The following is a 22,767-nucleotide window of genomic DNA, read 5'->3' as shown; positions in this document are numbered from 1 at the left end:
ATAGTCGGCTGCTTGGAGCTTATGTCGGCGCAAGAAGTCGGTGAGCCTAACTGGAAGAACCAATAACTGGTGAAGTGTTCATATTACTCCCAAACCCGAACACGCGACCTTTTTTGGGTTCACCTGCTGCAGTCACCCATGCTGTAGGATCAAATGATGGATGCTGAGTAGCGTCATCGCCATATCGCTCTACCATTTGTTGCTCATATGCCTCCTACAAAATAATGTTTAAAGTATTCATTAATAATTAATGATAACATTATGATAACTTGCATATATATTGCAATGATTATTAATAGAATTAATACATACCGTTGTCGTTCTCGCCTTCTCTGATACGAAGACTCCCGTGGTCTTCCGTTTATGTGTTTCTACAAGCACATCCTTATATGGTACACTGCCTCCTTTTTCTGCTTCCTACGAAGTTAAATGACAAAAGATTTAGTACACAAGTTTGCAACAATACTTATAAAATTAATATTATATATTGATGAGTTATCATTTTCTTTAGGTGGCTCCCAAATGTCTTAGATCCACCTGTGTGTAGATGGGCTTCGGGCATCTTCGATCGATTTTGTGCAGCCTTCGCAGAGCGTTTTCTAAATGCATCTCCCGCCCACTTATCGCACATTTCATCCCCGTAATCTCTCCTGATAGTAATAGGACCATGGCCCTTCCACAGTAATGGATCATCTACTACGCCAGATGCTTTTTTTGCTGCAGTCTTCATAGTGTGCAGCATGTCTGCAAATCGATTGGCAGTCACCTTCTGCCACACCTTCCTTGCATCATTTTCTTCCACCGTAGTTGCGAAGCGATTCGAAGCCTACAAATATTTTCATAAAGTTAGTAGACATTGCTTAAATAAATTAAATATGAAACACATTAACTATGAAGAACAACTGTATACCATGAATGAGGACCACAATCTGTCTAACACCTCCTTTGGGTACTCTTTCCATTGAGCAACTAGTCCTGGTAGATGTTGAAGAAGTGAATTCCTAATCTCCCGTACTACTTCTTGTGGCTCAAACCTCGTGCTGCACATGAATTGTTACACAGTAAATATCAATATAAAATATTTAAAAGATATGCAATAATTGAAAACAAAATACTTACGGTCGATTATCGATATACACTATTCGAATGAGTCTTCTTGTGCCAGCCTGAGAAGACCCTGTTTCCTGTGTTGGCTGTTGACTTGTGTGATCAACTGGTGTAGGTGGGTCGTGTACAGGCGCAACATCATCTGTAAAAAAATACATTAGAAATTCTCAAAATGCGCATTTGAACTAATCAAGCATCCAATTAGTTATATGATATACCTATCACAGGAGCCCGTGAAGATGAAGGTTGAGCCTGACTACTACTGGATGAGCGACCACTATAACCTCCACGAACCATATTCTAACAAATAACATATGTCATACAATACATTCAAATAATTCACATCAAGTATTACAATGCATTCAAGTCATTCACATCAAGCATTGCAATGCATTCAAATAATTCAAATCATTCACATCAAGTATTGCACTAATTCAAATCATTCGTTAATTGCATAAATTATAATACATTCAGATAATTGAAATCATTCACATCAAGTATTACAATGCATTCGAATCATTCGTATCAAGTATTAATATACATTCAAATAAAAATTTTAATCATTCACACCAAGTATTGCAATACAACTCACATCAAATATTACAATGCATTTAAATAGAGGTTTGTAGTATAAGATTTTGCTCACTAGCTTGAGAATTCTTCCTCGTCACTAGTTTGACTTTCTTCTTCTTCTTCTTCTTCTTCATTGTTTGCCCATCCACTTGGTACATCATTTGGATCACATTCCTCTATGAATGTTTCATCGGCCAATGGAGATATGACATGCATATCATGCGCAATATCGTGACCATAAGCGAAGTCATAGACATCATCTGATTGATAGTAATCACTGTCTTCAGCTAACTCATCTTCCTGTAACTGATCATACTCGGGGTATAGTTTGGATTTCACCTTGCAAACTGCCCACCATTCATTTCTATCTGACTTTTTTATACTCGGATATGAAGTATAATAAACTTGTTGAGCTTGCGAGGCTAATATGAATGGTTCATATGTTCCAAACCTGGATTTATGATTCACCTCCACAATGCCTGAAGCTTTGTCGAGTCTTGTTGCAGTTGGATCAAACCAATGACACTTGAATATCGTAACCCTGTTATTCATGCCTAAGTAAGTCAACTCCATTATTTCCTCTATAACACCGTAGTAATCATGTTCATTTTCACCGTAGCTGCTACCCTTGACACACACGCCACTATTTATCGTTGATTTGTTTATACCGTAGTCTTTTGTATGGAATCGATAACCATTTACGATATACCCGTTGTAGCATTGCACAACTTTGGTCGGACCATTTTCTAAATCACATATTCCTTGATCTTTAACATCACCATGGCGAACCTACGCACAGACATAAACAATTATTGTGATCACGATCAATTAAGTAACTTAGTGTTGTTTATAAATACAAAATTTATGTTAGCTTCTTTACCAACTGTTTCAACCACTCCACAAACTTAGTTTCACGTTCTTTTTGTACATCTGCATCAGTGAGATGTGAAACTTCGCTTTGCAACTCCAGATCAAATCGTCTGTAAACCACAAATACTTATATTACCGAGCCATGTATCTACATATAGAACATAAAAGGATTTATAATTGAGTTGCATATATATATACTTACTCGATGTATGGGTCGATCGCTGAGCAATTAAAAAGAATATAGATGTGTGTTGTATCTTGCTCTCGATCTGTCAATAGCCTTGATCGGCAACTACCAAATGCATGTCCAAGTGGTTGAAATATCGACAGCTTGTCAGCTACAGTTACTTGTTCTCCATCATCGTTATGGGGCGGGCATGTGTAACGTGTTGGAATATGAGGTTCGAAGTACATAGATGATAAATTTGAAATCTCTTCTAAAGTGTACGCCTCACAAATAGAGCCTTCTACTCTTGCTTTATTACGAACCTTTTTTTTTAGGTCGAACATGCATCTGACAAGAATATACATTTCAAATTTTAAATATCTGTCATTAAAGAGACAAATATAAAAAAACATATACCTTTCAAATGGGTACATCCATCGATATTGCACAGGGCCACCAACCCTTAGTTCATATGGCAGATGTATGATCAAATATTCCATAACATCGAAAAATGCTGACGGAAATATCTTTTCTAACAGACAAACAGTGGTGATGACAGAGTCCTCGAGATTCTTTACATCTGATACAACGACCTCCGATGCGCACAATGTTCTGAAAAATCCGCTCAACTCAGACAATACCCCCCATATAGGTTTGTCTAACATATCATGGAATGCTAGGGGTATCAATCGTTGCATAAAGATATGACAATCATGGCTCTTCAACCCATATAACTGTCCATCGTCAATCTTCACAGCCCGAGCAATGTTAGAGACATATCCATCTGGAAATCTCAGTTGTCTCAACCATTGACATACATGTTTTATTTGATCAGGTCCGAGCACGTACTTCGCCTTTGGTTTCAGTACTTTGCCATTATACTCTTTGAGTTCCAATTCTGGTCTTTTACATATTAATTTTAAATCCATATGGGCCTTCAGATTATCCTTCGTTTTTCCTTTAATATTCATTACTGTATTTAACACATTATCAAACAAATTTTTCTCTACATGCATCACATCCAAATTATGTCGTATCAATAGGGTCGGCCAATACGGTAGTTCACAAAAAATAGATTTTTTCGTCCAATTGTGATCCTTCCCAAATCCACGGAAGGGTGTAGGACTGCGGGCATCTGTTAATACATCTGGAAAGTATCGCAATCTTCTTAGAATCTCTATGCCGGACAATCTTGAGGATGGACCTTCCGTTTCAGTTGTGCCTGCTTTAAATGCATTCTTTTGACGTCGGAACGGATGATCGCTGGGTAGAAATCGACGATGACACTCAAACTAGCAAGGCTTCCTTCCATGCCTCAATCTAAAAGCTTTGGAATCCTCCATGCAGTACGGACAAGCCAACCTCCCATGTGTGCTCCAACCAGATAACATACTATATGCAGGGAAGTCACTGATTGTCCATAGAACAGCGGCCTTCATGTTGAAATTTTGTTTTTTGTGGGCATCATACGTGATAACACCGTCATCCCACAGTACTTTTAATTCATCAATCAATGGCCTTAGATATACATCAAGATTTTGGCCAGGTGAGGTCGGACCAGGGATCAACAGAGACAAGAAAAGATTTGGACGTTTCATACACAAGCTTGGTGGAAGGTTGTATGGAGTTACAAATACTGGCCAGCATGAGTATGGAGTTGATCTACCCCCAAATGGATTAAATCCATCTGTACATAGACCGAGTCTAACATTTCGCACTTCCATTGTGAAGTTCTGATGAGTACGATCAAAGTGCTTCCAAGCTTCAGCGTCAACAAGATGCGTGATCTTGTTTTCATCGTGTCGAACTTTATTTGCATGCCATCTCATGTGTTTAGCTGTCCTTGAAGACATATACAATCGCTGCAATCTAGGAGTGATAGGAAAGTAGCGGAGCGACTTGTATGAAACTTCCTTTGATCTCGTGCTACCATTGCCTCTTGTCTTTGGCTTGAACCGAGGATGCCCACATGACGGGCATGATATGTCGTTTTCCTGCTCCTTGAAATACAACATGCAGTGATTTGGACAAACATCAATCTTTTTGTAACCCATACCTAGATCATTGACCATAACTTTCGCACGATAGAAATTTTGTGGCAATTTCTCATCTTTAGGCAACATACTCTTCACAATCATGCACAAACGGTCAAAACATGATTGACTCAAATTATACTTGGACTTCAAATTCATTAGTTGAAGAACTGCAGACAAGATAGTGTGACTCTCACAACCGTTCCAAAGTGGCTCATCAGCATCTCTAAGTAAATCATAAAATCTACTAGCTGCATCGTTTGGTGATTCTTCATCTACGGCAGTTCTTACATCACTAGAACTCATAGCAGAACCCAGTTCTGTTCCTGCAGCATCAAATATCAAATTCGTATATGGATTATCGTGCACCACATTCACCCGTGCATCAAAATCGTTTCTAAATTCTTCTCCATGAAACGTCCAGTTCTGATAATCACTCACAAAACCCTTCCTGTATAGGTGATGTCTAACGCCATGAGGTTCTACAAATCGATTATTCTTACAAATCTTGCAGGGACACCTAATCCGACCTGTGGGATCTACTGTACTGACACTTGCCGTTGCAAATTCAATAAAATTGTCAACACCATCCATATATTCATGCAATAACTCATTGTCCACTATCCTACGGTACATCCATTCACGGTTTGCAGTCATTCTGTCGTATGATGTTACGAATAGTATCCTAACCAGTTAAAAGAGAACCATCAGAATGCTATGATGAAGAAAATATCAAATTTATCATGCAATATATGATGTCATACAATCACAAGAATTATGATGCATGCATTGATAACTTAATATTTTCATGTGCAAACTATTCATGACACAATACATTCATTTAAAGCATGCTTTCAGTATACAATTTCACATGGAAGACATAATCAAATTGAAAGTAACTACATGTAAGCATGGATACAATCACATCAAACATTGCAATACATTGAAATAATTCATATCAAACAAATGTCAAACATGTACCTGCAGCAAACACACTTCAATATCCCACTAACTACTACCATGCCTAGCATGGACTCCGTACTCCAAAAATAAGAACACTTCCATATTCATACATTAAAATCATGCTCAGCATGATCTCCGAACTCCAATAAAGCAGTCCTAGATATCAACAACTAAGTGAGTGTGTGAACAATAAAGTGTTACATTCAATAAATTAAATAACATGTGATGCGCTTGCATCACTTACTCACCACGGGTATTTACCCGATTTGCATTATTTTTGTCACTTACTTACCACGGGTGGCGGGGCACAAGCGAGTTCCGTTGAGAAATCTGCAAAAAACACTGTGTTAAAATGAATATTGAAGCTAATTAGGGAAACACAAACACTTATGCAATGCAAAAAACAACTAAACTGATGATGATATATCTAATGATGAAATGCGATGAAATAAAGTGTGCAAGTAATGTACTGCAATGAATATTGAAGCTAATTAGGGAAACACAAACACTTATGCAAAGGAAGCAAAAAGACTAAACAGAACTTTTACAAGAATGAAAAACTAAAAGATTAAAAAAAATTAGCAGAACAAGAAATGCAGACAAGGAATTATCTAAACATGAAATGCAATGATGAAAAGCAAACACAGAAAAATGAAACAAGAAAATAACGAGAAAAACACAATTGGAAATTGAAATACAGGAAAACAGAAAAATGAACTTGTAAAAAAAATCAGGAAAATAAAATTTGAATGAAATAGACATAAAAAAATCAGATAAAAGCATGAAACATAAAACTGGACAAACAAAATTTTGAATGAAAGAAAAGAAAACAGGTAAAAATTAAAAACAGGAAATTAGAACCAGAAATTAAAAACAGGAACAATTAGCAACAGAAAAAAAAAACTAAAAACTATACCTAATGTAAACAGTAAAGCAAACAGAAAATTACTGAAAATTCAGAAAAGAAAAACAGGTAATGCAATGCTGAAAAAGAAAGCAAACAGGAACCGACACAATTAAAAAGCAGGAAATTCAACAATGATAAAAAAATAAAAAATTGACATCAAACAAGACATAAAATGAAAATCAGATTTATGCTAAAGATGAAAACATGAATTGGAATAGTTCGAGAATTAGGAAACACAAATCTATTACGATGACTGAATCATAATGCAGAAACACTGAATTAAAAACAAATAGAGACAATTGAATGTAAACTGAAAGTGTAATGCAGAAAAAAAACACAAGAAATAAAAAAAAAACATGAAATTGACGACTGTAAAACAAGAAAAATTAACAATGAACAACAACAATCGACAAACAATGAAAATAAAAACTCAGATTTATGAACCGATTAAAAAAATTTGCAAATGCTTAAGATGGGAAACAGAGAAACAAATGCTAATTCGATCTATTGTTTTTTTCTTTTCTTTTTTATTTCTCTTGTTTTTTTTTTTTATTTATTCTGTTTTATACAGAATTAATGGAAGAAGAAGAAAATGCAGATGAGGAATCGGAGGAAGAAGAAGAAGAAGAAGAAGAAGAAGAAGAAGAAGAAGAAGAAGAAGAAGAAGAAGAATGAAGATGACTTACCGTACCAGAAATGATTACCTGCGCGTCGCCGGGCGGTGGCGGGAGGCTGACGGGGAGCGGCAGCTGGCGAGCGGCGGCTGGCGAGCGGTGGACGGCGGCCGGGCGGTGGCGAGAGCCGACGGGCGGCGGGAGGGAGAGGGCGGCGGGCGGGAGCAAGACAGCGAAACATGAAAAAGAGAAAGAGGGATGGGATTAGGGATTTACGCAACATTTAGCGACGGCTTAGCGACGGAATAATTACGTCGCTAAGCCGTCGTAAATCAAAATACCAAAAAAGCGACGGAATATATTATGTCGCTACGCCGTCGCTAATTAGCGACGGATTAGCGACGACAGAGTTCCCTCTCTAAATTCATCGCTAAAATTGTGTTCTTGTAATAAGAATTAGCGACAAAAAATTGCAGTCGCTAATCCGTCGCTAAGTAGCGACAGATTAGCGATAAAAGTTGTTTCCTCGCTAATCCGTCGTGAATTAGCGACAGATTGTATCTCTAGCTAATCTGTCGCTAATTAGCGACGGAAAAAATCCGTCGCAAATTTTCGTCGCTAATTAACAATTTTCTTGTAGTGATGCTCCATACACCTTTATAGAGGAGTCACTCAGTAACAGATCTTCAACAACCAGCTCAAACTCAGAAAATGAATAATCAGCTAATCCAAAACCCAAGCAACCTTCATTTAGTAGCCTGATTTGGCCCCTCACCCGCACCCTTGTCCAACGTAAAGGAACGACAACCTTAGCATGGATTTCCAGAAAAACATTGGACCATATAGGACAGGTTGGAAAGTCCAGCAAAGGGGTTTCGGTTTGAGTTGAGACATTGTTATTGCTTACTCTAAAACTAAAAAATTTTGTATCAAATATAGTGCCATGCAACACCAACATTTTCACAGCAGCCAAGACTCTTGCCACCATGAGTGGTGATCTTCACATCTTCTTGGATACTGTAAAAGTCCAAAGACATTGCCAAGTATGAGCCCCCTTTTTGCACTATTATAATTATTGCAGCCACAATGGGTGAGTTGAAGTGTGGAAATGCTGTGAAGGTGAAATGGATAGTGACAATATGCAGTGCAGTGGTGTTACAGGGAGTGAAGGGCTGGGTGACATGCAAGTGGTGTGCAGATCCTTAAATGTGAATCCAAAGCAAGTATGTGAATTTAAAACAGGAATATGAATTCAAAACAGGAATGCATACATTGCTGAAATGAATGTAAAGAAATGCATGGATGCTCGCGTAGATGATGCTATGATGTGAATGAATGAGCTACTGCATGAAAAATAAGTTTTTACCTTGTAGTTGTCTAGGTTTTTTCGCCCTAGATAGTTGGATTAGTGTCTCATGATATAACTAGATGATGGTTGTTCAAATACAACGCTTTTTAATGTCACAATTGAGGGTTATTGTAACATTAGATTGTCACCTTGGGGTTTAAACTGGAGCGCAGCATTGAAGAACTCATCCATCCCAGCTATTTTTGCCCTGTGGAAGCTGAGGCAATTTGATTCATTTCCTAGTAGGAAAGCCCTTTCCAGGGTTCCTTGAGGACTCATTGCCTCCAGTAGGAAGCCCTTTTCCAGAGCCCCTTGAGGACCAACATGATGCAACGAATACAGTGACTATTCAATTGCATCATATCTGCCTGGTGGCCATGAACCCGGCCTGTGTGGACTGGTTTCAACGGAATGATACTTTTAATATTGCTTACAACTGGCTAAAAGTAAAATTGGAGAAAAAGAACCCATTGTATGAAAAATACTTCAAGAAAGTTATGATTAGGCATACAGGCATTCCACATGTGATTCCAACAAGAGGCTCCATGTGATTCTATTCTCATTTAAATGAGAAATCAACACTCTCATTTGTAAAGGCAAATGAGAGTATTTCTCACCACTCATTTTCTCATGTTTGTTTTCACAATGAGATTCATTCTCTTGTTTGCATGAGTCCAAATGTCATGAGACTCAGCCAAACATGCCCTAAATTATGGGTCAGATTTGTGCTTCCAATTCTTTTGACCTGACATAACCCAAACCCAACTACTTATTTGTGCAGGTTTAGGCAGAGAGTGATGGATCAGGCACCCAATCCGTTGAGAGCCCCATTACTAGGACAGTGCAATTTGACCAAACCCGTGGCATCACAGCCATACCAAGCAGCAGATATGAGATCGTTTTAGTTGAACCACCTGAGTGGTCAATAACTACCGGTTGATCCAACCCCTCGGGCCTGGACCCATATACCGGGGCCAATTAGATTCAGGTCCAAAGCCCATGGGGAAATAGCCCATGAATCAGTGTTTCCAACCTGGATCGAGATCCAACCCATGAAGCTCACTCATCCTGCACGACATGGTGAAATGTCCATGAAGGGGCACCATATCATTCGTGTTATGTGAACAGACTATTTCCATGTTAGGAACATAGTTCTTTGGCTACTTGCCTATATGATTCCACAGACTAGATCACTATTCCTTAGACACTTAGCATACAGGGGCTTGCGATATCACTGATCCGTTTAAGGGTTTGTAACATTCATATACATTACAGAGAAGAAGTAAAGGATAAATATTCATTTGATGCCACCACATGATTAATCCCAATCTGTGTCGAAGAAACCAGCATCTTTCATCTCAGAGTAGTATAGGTTCTCCAAATGGAGATCTTCTTCCTGTCATGTTAAAATTAAGTTTCATATATAAGGATGCATGTTTGGCTAGCATTCAATTCTGATAATGTATGTCTTAAGGAGATGGGACTATGTATAACAAAACACTCACCAGGAAAAAATCTGCCAGAAACGTCAAATATATGAGAGGAAGATAAAAGGCATGATAAATGAGAACGGTGAGGCTATAAAGCCTGCATCACAGAACAAAAACGTTTTTTTCATTTTAGCAAGCCTCCGAACAAGGTATGAAATGAAAAACTACAACAATTTTAGTCATTCTAACTAATAATTAGCAATTGAAAGATTGCAGCATTATTAGGTATAGGTGGGAGAAAAGGAATATACCAGAAGCCAAAACCAGCACCAATCCCCATAAGCGCACAAGCAAAGAGTGTTGTTGCATTAAGAAATAGCATTGCAGCGATATAGTTATAAAATGCAGGTCTTGCTGTACAAATCGAAAAGCAGATAGTTAAACACCAGTAGAAGAAGGTAGCCTGCCATATCTCCCCATGTATTGGGGGGTGAAAATTGAACAGGACGATGTACAGAAGCACAGGATGCTCCAGACAAGTACATTAGAAACCCAAAACTAACATCATTAGTTCAACACCAACTAGCAGCCCATTGCTCAGAGACCTCATTGATTCAAAGTGAGTCCCATAGTCTTTACCAACTCTCACTAAGCACTCATTCTGGGTCAGGTCATTTGTTCAGAGTTTTGGCTGACTCAAACTGAGTTCCAAAGTCAGGATCCATTCTATGTGAGGTCATTTCAGCAAGCCCAGAATCATAATATGAAGTAAAAATGGAATGTGTCAAGACACAATGAAAGTTCTATTTACCTGGCAGCCTGTCTCTCCATTTTGTATGGTGCATGAAAAAGACCAAGGCATAGACTGAAGTAAGTAGTAGCCGATGGAAGACCCACAGAACCCACCTATGCTTATCTGCTTCATCACTGTTGTCCACAAATAAAGGGACACCGAAACCAAATATATAGATCGACTAGAAGGGAAAGGAAACTGTGTTAGAAAAAAAAAAAAAAGCATTCACAACATCTCTCCACGCAATAAAAATACATGGTCAGGGCATGATTCACAAATCAGAGCTGGTTAAGTAGACTAAAATAAGCAGAAGAGTGTTTCATTTTCAGCATAAAGGTTCCAATTTGAGGCAGTAAGGTAACAATCACCCCCTAGCAAATTGTAAGGAACCTGTAATGAAGTGGATTGAATCAGATACACATGCAAGAACACTCAAGAGCACTCTTTCAATCAAGTGGAATGCTTGATTGAATCACCGAACCACCCACACAAGGGTCTAACAAATTAATATTGCATATATTCACTCAAGAGAGTGTGTAAAAAATACAAGGCCTTCAAGGCCAATTTATAGAGCAAGAGAGGGCTGTTGGGGCAGCCCAATGTGACTGTTGGGTTAGAATTCTGACCGTTGGGAGCAGCTCCAACAGTCATATTGGAGCTGCTCCCAATGACCCAAAAAACAAAAAAAGAAAAAAGACAAAAAACAAAAAAAAATAAAAGAAAAATAAAGAGTTGTCAGCCCAATAGACGCCTATTACAGTGAAAGTACTGAAATACCCTTGATGGGTATTTCGGTTTACAACCTTTAAACATACATATATGTATACATGTATACATATATGCATACTATAACATATCTTAACACTCCCCCTCAAACTTATGGTACAACCACCAAGAGTTTGCCAAGTAGGAAGTGGAATCTGGGTGATGGTAGCGCTTTGATGAAGAAGTCCGCGAGTTAGTATTCTGATGGAACATAAGGTAGTGTGATGGTCTTTCGCAAGAACTCTTCACGAACGTAGTGGCAATCTATCTCAATGTGCTTCGTTCTCTCATGAAATGTATGATTGCTTGCAATGTAAACAACACTCTTGTTGTCACAACATAATTTCGAAGGTTCTGCGGTATGAACCCCCAAGTCTTCGAGAAGTTGTCTCAACCAAACTAATTCTGACGTAATGGTTGCCATGGCCCGATACTCAGCTTCATTAGAAGAGAGTGACATCTTCTGTTGTTTTTTGCACCCCCATGAGATTAGAGAATCAACTACAAAAACATGTAAACCAGTGGTTGAGCGTCTATCATTGACATCCCCTCCCCAATCAGAGTCAGAATATGCAATGACTTCTAATGAGGAAAAGGATGATAAAAACAAGTCAAAGTTAATAAATTTTTGAATATATCTAATGATTCTCATTACAACACTCATATGTACCGTAGTGGGAACATGTTGAAATTGATTAGCAGAATGAATAGCATGAAATATATCAGGGCGAGTAATAGAGAGATAAGACAAAGCCCCAATCATCTGTCTGTAAGGCATTGGATCTTGCAAGGGCTCTCCATCATCTATCTTCATTTTGGCATTTATGACTTCCGGAGTGTCAACCAATTTCTCATCCGAGAGTCCTGATCTTTCAATGATCTTTGCCGCATATTTAGTCTGTGACAAAAAGTAACCACGATTTGAGTAAGCAACTTCTATTTTAAGAAAATATCGTAAAAAACCAAGATCTGTCATATCAAAGTTGGCTTTAAGCACATCCTTGATATAGTTAACTCCCTGCTTATCATCTCTGGTGATTATCATATCGTCTACATACCGTAGCAGAATCACCATTTCTGCATCAGAAGACTTAACAAAAATGCAGTATCAGTAAAACAATATTTAAAATGAAGTTGAGTAATCACATCACTGAACCTATCATACCAAGCTTTTGGAGCTTGCTTTAGGCCAAATAGGGCTTTACGTAATTGGAGAGTTTTCCCATGTACTAAAGGCAAACCAGGAGGAGAATCCATGTATACTTCTTCATCTAGGTTGTCATTTAAAAAGGCATTCTTAATGTCCATTTGAAATATGTGTCATTTCCTAATTGATGCTATAGTAATGAGAGTTGTAACAACAGTCATGCGAGGAACTGGGGCATATGTCTCATCATAGTCAATCCCATATTCTTGACTGTATCCCTTGGCTACTAACCTAGCCTTACATCATTCTAATGTTCCGTCGTACTTGGTTTTTACCTTGTAAACCAAGTCGGCATCCTATAGTTTTTCTTCTTTTAGGTAATGTTTGGATCTCTCAAGTTTTTTCCTTTTCTAATGCTTCCAACTCGTCATTCATAGCATTAATCCATTCATCTCGATGTTTAGCCTCATGATATGATTGAGGTACAAAATACAAATGAATGACCATTAGGCAAGATCTAAACTTAGGTTCAAAGGAATCATATAATACAAATCTATTAAGAGCTTTCAAAATTCTTATGGATTTTCTAAGGTTAGAAGAATTTTCTTCTTGGCATTGGGAGTATCTTTCTAAAGCACTTTGTGGGTGATCTTCAGTACGACGAGCATAAGTTTATACATTGTCAAGACTCTTACTCATATTCTCATTTGCCTCATGAATGTTTTGACTCTCATGAATATATTCACTCTTGTCATTGACAAGGTCAAAGAGGAACGAATAATCCCAACTTTCTTGGATATTCTTTTTGGTAAACCCTCTTTCATTTTCAAGAAACGTAACATTTCTAGAAACATATAACTTGTTTATTTCAATGTCATAACACCAGTATCATTTTTGGTTTTCGGTATAGCCCAAAAACACACACATAATGACTTAAGGGGAGAGTTTATCATTTTTGTTGGTAAGAACAAAGCATTTGCTCCTGAAAACCCTCAATCTTTTGTAATTAGGAGACATTTTACAAAGTTTTTCAATGGGAAAAATGTTTTCAATATTTTTTGAAGGCATTCTATTAATCAAGTAGATTGTCGTAAGGGCAGCTTCAGACCAAAAAAAAAAATTGGAACATTTTCAGACACTAGAAGAGTTCTAGTGGTTTCAATAATGTATCTATGCTTTCTTTCAGCAAGACCATTTTGTTGAGGGGTATCCGGACATGATTTTTTATGTACAATTCTATTTGAGTCAAGATAATTTTTAAATTCTTTTGACACAAATTCTCTCACAGGATCAATTCTAATATAATCGTCCACAAACACAACATAATAAGAAACACCTCCTTTGGATATGACTGGTGCAGGTCCTCATACATCCGAATGCACAAGTTCAAATGGATTCTTAGTTATAAGATGTATTGTTCCAAAAGGTAAGAACTTCATTTTGCTAAGAATGCAATCTTCACATACAAAATTTCTTTTTTTACAATTTGAAAGAAATGAAAATAATTGTAATTTGGTCACACTAGGATGTCTTAGTCTTTTGTGTCAAATTCCTACATCTTTCTTTTCCACAAAATTACAAAAATGTTTTTTGGCAGTTCAAGATTGTCCATAACATAGAGGTCTCCTCTTCTATGGCCTTGCTCAATCGGCTTCCCGGACTGAAGATCTTGTATTAGACAATCATTAGATGATAAAACTATTTTGCAACCATAATCTGTAATTTGAGAAACCGATAGGAGGTTTAAATTTAATTTTGGTACTACCAGTGTTATCAAAAATGCGCCTTGAGGCGCGGCCCTCTGTGCCTCAAGGCGCATTTTTTTTTTTTTAAAAACAAGACTTCTGAGACATAATCAAAAAGATTTTTGTAGGTTAATCGCATATATTTTTCAGTTATGTAATAAGTTTCTTAGTATATTACTATATTTTAACTTTTGTTGGTTAATCTCAGATATTTTTCGGTTATATCAGTCATGTAATTAGTTTCTTAATATATTTCAACTTTTGCAGGTTAATCTCATATATTTTTCAGTTATGTAATCAGTTTTTTAGTTACTTTTACATGTTAATCTCATATTTTTTAGAATAATCTTATATATTTTAACTTTTGTTGGTTAATCTCGTATATTTTTCAGTTATTTCAGTCATGTAAGTAGTTTCTTAATATATTTCAACTTTTGTAGGTTAATCTCAGATATTTTTCAGTTATTTCAGTTATGTAATCAGTTTCTTAGTATATTTTAACTTTTGTTGGTTAATCTCATATATTTTTCAGTTATGTAATTAGTTTTTAGTTACTTTTATATGTTAATCTCATATTTTTTAGAATAATCTCATATATTTTAACTTTTGTAGGTTAATCTCATATATTTTCCAGTTATTTCAGTTATGTAATCAGTTCCTTAGTATATTTTAACTTTTGTTGGTTAATCTCATATATTTTCCAGTTATGTAATCAGTTTTTTAGTTACTTTTATATGTTAATCTCATATTTTTTAGAATAATCTTATATATTTTAACTTTTGTTGGTTAATCTCATATATTTTCCAGTTATGTAAACGATTTCTTAGTATATTTTTTCTTTTATTGGTTAATCTCATATATTTTCCAGTTATGTAATCATTCTTTTAGTTACTTTTATATGTTAATCTCATATTTTTTAGAATAATCGCATATATTTTAACTTTTGCAGGTTGATCTCATACATTTTCCAGTTATTTCAGTTATGTAATCAGTTTCTTAGTATATTTTAACTTTTTTTGGTTAATCTCATATATTTACCAATTATATAATCTGTTTTTAGTTACTTTTATATGTTAATCTCATATTTTTAGTACTTATTTGAGATTTTTTATTTCTTATTAGTTGTTATTTCATCAATAAAGCATTTCTTTATTTATTTGTATTTTTAGATATTTTTTTATAATTTTTTAAAGTTTTCAAAAAAACAAATTGAGGCTTACGCTTTACGCCTCGCCTCGTTTTTTGGTGGAGCGTCTCGCTACGCCTCAACGCTTTTCACAACACTGGGTACTACTCTAATATTTGGTACGTAAAATATAGGTGTTTTTTGATAAATACCAAAACTTTTGATTTTTTAAAGTGGTGCCATCGGTAGTGGAAACACAATAATCATTTGAGTTAAACTTGCATTCAAACAATATAGACTCATTAGGGGTCATATGAAATGAAGCACCGAAATCTAAGATCCAAGAGGTCTTACCATGGTTGTCACTTGTCGATACGACCGCTCTCAAGTACGAGGAAGATTGAGCTTTGAACATAGGTTACAAAGCCTCCATCAATTGAGCTAAGGAGAGTGAACTGATGCATTTGGAGTCGTCTACACTCCTTTCCACCGAAGCCACTCTTTTATCTTCTTTATAATCCTCCTTTTTTTTTGGACAAAAAAGTTTGATGTGTCTCGGTTCATAGCAATGGTAGCAAATAATTTTTCCACCTTTCTTTGACTCATGATCACCTCTTTTTTCACAGTTGTTGGGGTTTCTTCCATTCTCATTTCTTACAAAATGAGGTGGTTTATAACTCTTCGTATGGTTTTCGGGCTTTGACATAACAACAACAACAAACAACAACAACTACGCCTTCATCCCAAAACAATTGGGCTCGGCGATATGAACCAACAAAGAAAATCATTATGGGTCTTCCACATGAATCCTTCTCCTCCATTCATTTCTATCCAATGCCATGTCCTCGGTGAGGTTCAAAGAATTCATATCCTTTCTTATCACCTCCATCCATGTCTTCCTAGGCCTACCCCGACCTCTTTTAACTAATATATTTTCTCATTTCTCCATCCTTCTAACTGGAGCATCATTAGGCCTTCGTCGAATATGTCCAAACCACCGTAAACGATTCTCTCTCATCTTATTTTCAATGGGTGCAACGCCTACCTTCTTACGTATCTCCTCGTTCTGAATCTTATCTTTTATTGTATTTCCACACATCCATCTTAGCATACGCATCTCAGCTACACTCATTTTTTGAATATGATCGGGCTTTGACATAACAAGCACGGATTTTTCATCCTTAGAAGTGGATGGCCTTTTAAACCTATTTTCTTTCATAGTTAATTCTTCAAGAGTTTTAACTATGGAAAGAACACCTCCTCTATGAAGTAAAGCAGACTTAGTTCTTTCAAATTCGGGCCTAAGCCCATTTATGAATTGATAAAAATGCTCCACTTTGATTTGATTTTCGCAGAGCTCAACATCTTGTGGGCAATGCCACTTTAGCTCAAGAAGAGCCAATTCATCCCAAAGGAGAGAGAGAGCATTGTAGTATTCTCTTATGCTCATCTCCCCTTGAGTCATAGTCTTCACTTTATTTTGGACATTACATATATGCGTAATATCCTTAAGACTATACATGTCTTTAAGATATTTCCAAGTATCACTAGCGAAGTCAAACTTGGCCAAACTAGAACATTTGTGAATGTCCACACTATTGATGAGTCATCCAATGATTTTGGAATGACCCATCCTCCATTCTTTCTATCTTTTCTCATATTCGAAAACGACTTTAGTCATTTCCTCTCCTTGAAGCGCAATTTCTTTTTCATTTCCAACTTTGTAAGGATGAGCTTAGGTTCTTTGTCGGTGCCGTCAACCAATCCCCAAAGCCCTTTTTCCCATATCTTATGTTTTACTATGGATGCCCACATCACATAGTTGGTGTCATTTAGGCGTATGGGAATGAAGACAATTATTTTCCTTTCATTCTCCATTTACAACAAGCGGAAATAAAACACAAGAGAAGATGAGAAAGAGTGAAAGAAAGAAGGAAGTGATACAAGGCCTTTTTTGGAGATGGTCCGCTTCCTGATGCAACGATCGAAATTTTCCTAAGTTCAAGATCCTCCTTTTGATCATGACCTTCTTTCTAACAAACATCCTTTGGGAACACCAAAGCTCTGATACCATATAATGAAGTGGATTGAATCAGATACACATGCAAGAACATGCAAGAGTAGTCTTTCAATCAAGTGGAATGCTTGATTGAATCACCGAACCACCCACACAAGGGCCTAACAAATTAATATTCAAGAGAGTGTCAAAAATACAAGGCCTTCACGGCCAATTTATAGAGCAAGAGAGGGCTGTTGGGGCAGCCCAATGTGACTGTTGGGCTGCTCCCAACGGTTAGAATCTGACCGTTGGGAGCAGCTCCAACAGTCATATTGGAGCTGCTCCCAATGACCCAAAAAACAATAAAAGGAAAAAGACAAAAAACAAAAAAGAAATAAAATAAAAAATAAAAAGAGTTGTCAGACCCTATTGGGCTGACGCCTATGACAGTGAAAGTACCAAAATACCCTTGATGGGTATTTCGGTTTACAACCTTTAAACATACATATACATATATGCATACTATAACATATCTTAACAGAACCCACTAGCTCTTGGCTGACAACATGTCTGACTTCCATTGTGAAAATCACCAATATATGTGCATCCGTTTTATGAAACCTACAAGCTCTAATAATTTCTTCCTTCTCTGAAAATAAAATGAGAAGGTGAAAGGATCAAATGCAGTTCTTGCAAAAGATGCCAACTTTGGAGAACAGGTTCAATATTCCATTGGACATACAGTGCAATACAGGCAAGGCATGTTACAAACCAACTTAAAAGCTAAAACACGTCACCAATTTACAGATTCTAATTAAGCTATTCAATTAAAACCTCTGTTAGCAATAAATTATTCCTCGAATTGATGACAAATTGAAGTGTACAAATCTTTGGGAATAAAATTTGATAACGAGGAGGAAAATGAAGGATTACCTTGAGAAAAAAATCCACACATACTATGAGCCCTGATATAATGAGTGTACGCATTAAAGCTTCCAATCCATTAAAACGGTTTCCTTGAAGTAAAAAAGCCAGCAAACTAACTTCCAAGAACAGCATTCCAGTAGTTGTCAACAATGACAAAAGATTCCAAGCAAACTCTTTCCCAGGAGTACACTGCCATGCCTGAAACCCAAACAAATCATTTCCTCTTCTCAAAACTCAAATAGGCAATTCAGTTTTACATCAAAGATCCAATAACACAACACTAATTTCAGCAATGGAAAAATACAATGATCTAAAATTTATATGATCTAAGTAAATATGCACATATATTTATTAAAAGATAGACATACAAACAAGACACCTTAAGTCTAGAAATGTCAATAGAAGAATAGGACGTTACTTGATAGACACATTTATGTCAAATATCAAACACAGATGCTCACCACTTAAATTTCCGTTCCACTCTCATCTGGGATCAAATAAAAGTAGAAGCTTCCTTGAAACAAGCAAAAGGGAATCTTCTGAATGACAAGGCAATCATTTATCATGTTTCACAGAGATGCAAAGAAAAGTGAGATCTAACAGCATGCATTTGGTGCTGGATCAACTTGGTATATCTAAGGAAAACAGATTTTGATAATATTGGAGCACCAAACTTCAAGATGTTCCAGTTTCACTTCATTTAAAATCTAAACTGAAGCGAAGGGAACACATCACAGCCATAATTAGCTAACAACCATCATCTCAACATCCTTGAGTACCAAATCAAGAGATCGTTCTAAAGGATCAACAAAAGTTGTCAGACTAGAAAGTGGAAGTGAGAAATGATGTGGTGAACTGGGCAATTGAAAAATTTTAGAAAGCAAAAAGCATGGAACAACCTAGAAGTGAATATGGAATCAAACTGGAAGCAGTTTGGGAACACCATATAGTTTACTACAATCATGCATTAAATGATGTCCATTTTTTATCATGAAAATGAAAAATAAAGTGTCCAATTTTTAGCATGAAAATGAAAAATAAAAAGACACCCTAAAAGCATTTATGTTCCTTTTATGCCTACAATCTTACCTCCTTTTTCTCATGATTGAATATAACATAAATTTTTTTACCTTAAATGATTATATTCTCATATATATATGAACGCCCTCATGTCGTGCTTTTGAAATTTTCTTTGTGTCATGTCTATGGGTCACGTATGCACACGTGTTTGTGTCTCTATAACAGTCTATAATTCATCCCAATTCCAAGGTCATTCACTCATTTTATATTGGCTCTTTAACTAAACCACCAGCCACGCCAGAAATATAATAGTCATTAATAGCTCAACATCTGGATTCATTTACAGTCCTATCTTTCATAGTCACCAATAAGATTCTTACATCTTATCAAATGCAAAGAACAATCCCAAGTATTTCAAAAGAAGTTCCCCATCCTCACAATGGAAGATGCAACAAGCCTCCGCCCTTGCTTGTTCATGGATATTGTTATTAAGCTTACATTCATTTTCAATGACTATTAACCAAAACCTCCAAAATTTGGTTCTAGAAGCACGCCGAAACAACAAGATGTCATAAGGAATAGAAGGTGGGCTAATGGAGATATCGAGAAAATTCAGCCCTATAATAAAGCCAGCAAAAGTGGCAATGTATCCCCTTACCTAAGACCACTACTTGGCTTTAAGCAGTCCCTTGATTTTCCATTAACAACAGTGATAGAGGTTGAAGGTCACCACTTCAACCAAAGCCCGTACCATCAAGGAAAGGTCCACAATTCTCAATTGCTAAATTGAACACCTTTTCTAAGTCAGCTTCAAAATGAATGCCCTCTCCTTCGATGTGATTGAAAAAATCGCCTTATCAGTAATTATTCCAAGTTCTTAAATATGCCTACTTGAGATGAATAAAATTTGATTAGGAAATACCACCAAAATGATCACTCCCTTCAATGTTTTGGCTAGAATCATGGCCAGCATTTTATCTATGAAGTCCATGTAGCAAAATTTTTCCTGAATCTAGTGATGCCCTTCACTCCCAATTCTTTGAGCATGAGAATCATGCAGGAATCTTCATGACTTGATTGACTTGAAAAAATATAGGTGAGGGTTGAAATGCCTGAATGAGTCTTTGTTACCTGTAGCTGAGTCAACTTGCCATTTTGACTATAGTGGAACGGTGGAACCCTGAGTCCCAAGTTCATAGCTATACTATGTAAGATTTTTTTTGCTAATTTTATACATTTTAAGAGTTTTTTACTAACACTATGATCAAGATCTTCAACTTTACCCATAATGGTCCACTTTTCTTCTTCTTCTTCTTTTCAATTCTCTGAAAGCTTTAAATACTATTTGTTAAGACTTATGTCTTAACATCCAGTGGCCTCACTTCCTTAATGAGTGTCTTAAACAGTGCGTATATAGTAGCAAAGATGAAGTTAACACGCTTGATTCATACAAAGACAAAACCGTTGAACATTACAGCATAAAATCTTAAAACCTATAGTGTGTTTTCATGCATTTCATAAACCAGTGGTTGGGAATTCATAGAACCAGTGAAACTTATCTGTGTCATGGATAGCAAGGAATGACTTTGACAATGATATACACTTTAGCCAATCCCAACTTCACAGGTAGAGGTAAAATTCACCAACTCGGCATACTAAAGCAAAACACGTCCCAAGGTTCTACTAAGGGAAAATTCTACCCAGCTCACTGAAAAGCCACGCTCATCAAATTAACAACCAGAAAATATGAAAAGGGCGAAATGCAACAATCAACATAATTACATAAACCCAATTGAAAAAATCAAGCCCGGAACAACAAATTTACATAAAATTTACCAATTCACCAAATTCAACCCTAAAAGCTTACCTAATCAATATTAACCAATTCATCAAGCTCCATAGTTCAAAGCCCCAAATACAAAACCCTAAACCGATAAAGGAACCCCTAACAAAAATCAACAATCAGAATCATTCGATTACCTGGAGCAAACACCAGAGGAAATTGAGGACGGCGACGATCCAGAGGAGGGCGTAATACGTGATCATTATGTACGAGCGGCCGTGGGCGAGCTTCGTGACGCTTTTCTTCGCCTGCGTGACCAAGAACACAAGAAAGAGGAACGAAGGGATGACGAGGCCAGCGTCAAGCCACCATCCGTGGCACCCGGAGCTCCACCGCCGGAGAAACCCCACCGGGCCGGTCCCGGCTGCTCCATTCTTCAACGTCGTCGCCGACGCCGTCGGCGAGAGCACGATAGCCTCTTGCAATTCCCTCATTTCATTACCATCAGAAAACGACCTGATCGACCTGCGAACTGCGGAAACGCCAAACAAAAAAAGAACGCCCGAATTCTCGCGAGAACCGAAAGAAATCGAAGCGAAAAACTCGATGATTAGAATTTCAAGTGAGTTCTGGGGAAGATTTAGCGATCAGAAAGGGCGAATTTTGGGGGAAGAACCTTCGAAAATCGTCTGCCCTAATGCTCTCTCTCTCTCTCTCTCTCTCTCTCTATATATATATATATATATATATATATATATATCAGAAAGAGTTCTCGTCTTCTCTACGTTTGTTCGGCGGAACAATGTTTTTTCTTCCAATAGAATTACCAACAAACCCAACATATTATTTATTTTCAAATTAGCTCAATATTTTGTGATTATTACACCGAAGGGGCTATGTCTTCCTCTTTTTTTTTTAAGACGAGGAAACCTTTGTTACACTGAATGGGCTAGCCCGGATGGGGACACGACCGACCACCCTGCCTTACCTGCCCCTATCCGCGATCAGTTTTCTTGTCCTTAATCCTCATATTTAAGAGTTGTATGTTCAACTAATCAGCTCTATACATCAAATAATACAGGTTAGATTTAAAATGCTCTACAATCTTGTTATAAGTAAGAAGAGGAGAGCGAGAGTGGGATGGGGCCTAGGCCGTTTGACGGGCAGCAAAGGTTCAAATCCTATGGGCATCACTCTCTGCGTAAGCCGAAGCTTGGTGACTCCTAAGGTTGAGGAGTAAGCTCTCAGAGTTTTAGGCTTCTATAAGAATCACATGAACCCAACTCGGACTATACCGGTAAAATAATATTTTTATCATTTTTACATTGAAAAATTATGGATCTTAATCCAAACTTGGGTTGGACCTGGGTCTGGTATAAATTTTCACAAACCATACCCAGCTCCATATATTAATTGAACCCTTTAGGTCTGACCCGGATTCTAATTGAGCA

At 37.0% G+C, this 22,767-nt stretch overlaps 1 protein-coding gene across 1 annotated transcript; it reads right to left on the bottom strand.

Annotated features, from left to right (window-relative positions):
- Positions 1–9,697: 9,697 nt before the first annotated feature.
- Positions 9,698–22,045, bottom strand: LOC149848828 (protein CANDIDATE G PROTEIN-COUPLED RECEPTOR 2-like). The gene is made up of 6 exons (XM_089997644.1): positions 21,514–22,045; positions 18,520–18,711; positions 10,823–10,985; positions 10,323–10,425; positions 10,087–10,168; positions 9,698–9,977 (listed from the first exon to the last, which is right to left on the bottom strand). Exons 1-6 carry the CDS (start codon positions 21,808–21,810, stop codon positions 9,900–9,902), a joined length of 915 nt encoding a protein of 304 aa, XP_089853770.1. The 5' UTR covers positions 21,811–22,045; the 3' UTR covers positions 9,698–9,899.
- Positions 22,046–22,767: the final 722 nt, after the last annotated feature.

Source organism: Nuphar pumila, chromosome 1, assembly GCF_984573655.1.
Source record: "Nuphar pumila chromosome 1, dmNupPumi1.hap1.1, whole genome shotgun sequence".
NCBI classification, from domain to species: domain Eukaryota; kingdom Viridiplantae; phylum Streptophyta; class Magnoliopsida; order Nymphaeales; family Nymphaeaceae; genus Nuphar; species Nuphar pumila.
Note: the sequence above shows the minus strand (reverse complement) of the source record. Positions and strands in the feature narration are given on the sequence as shown.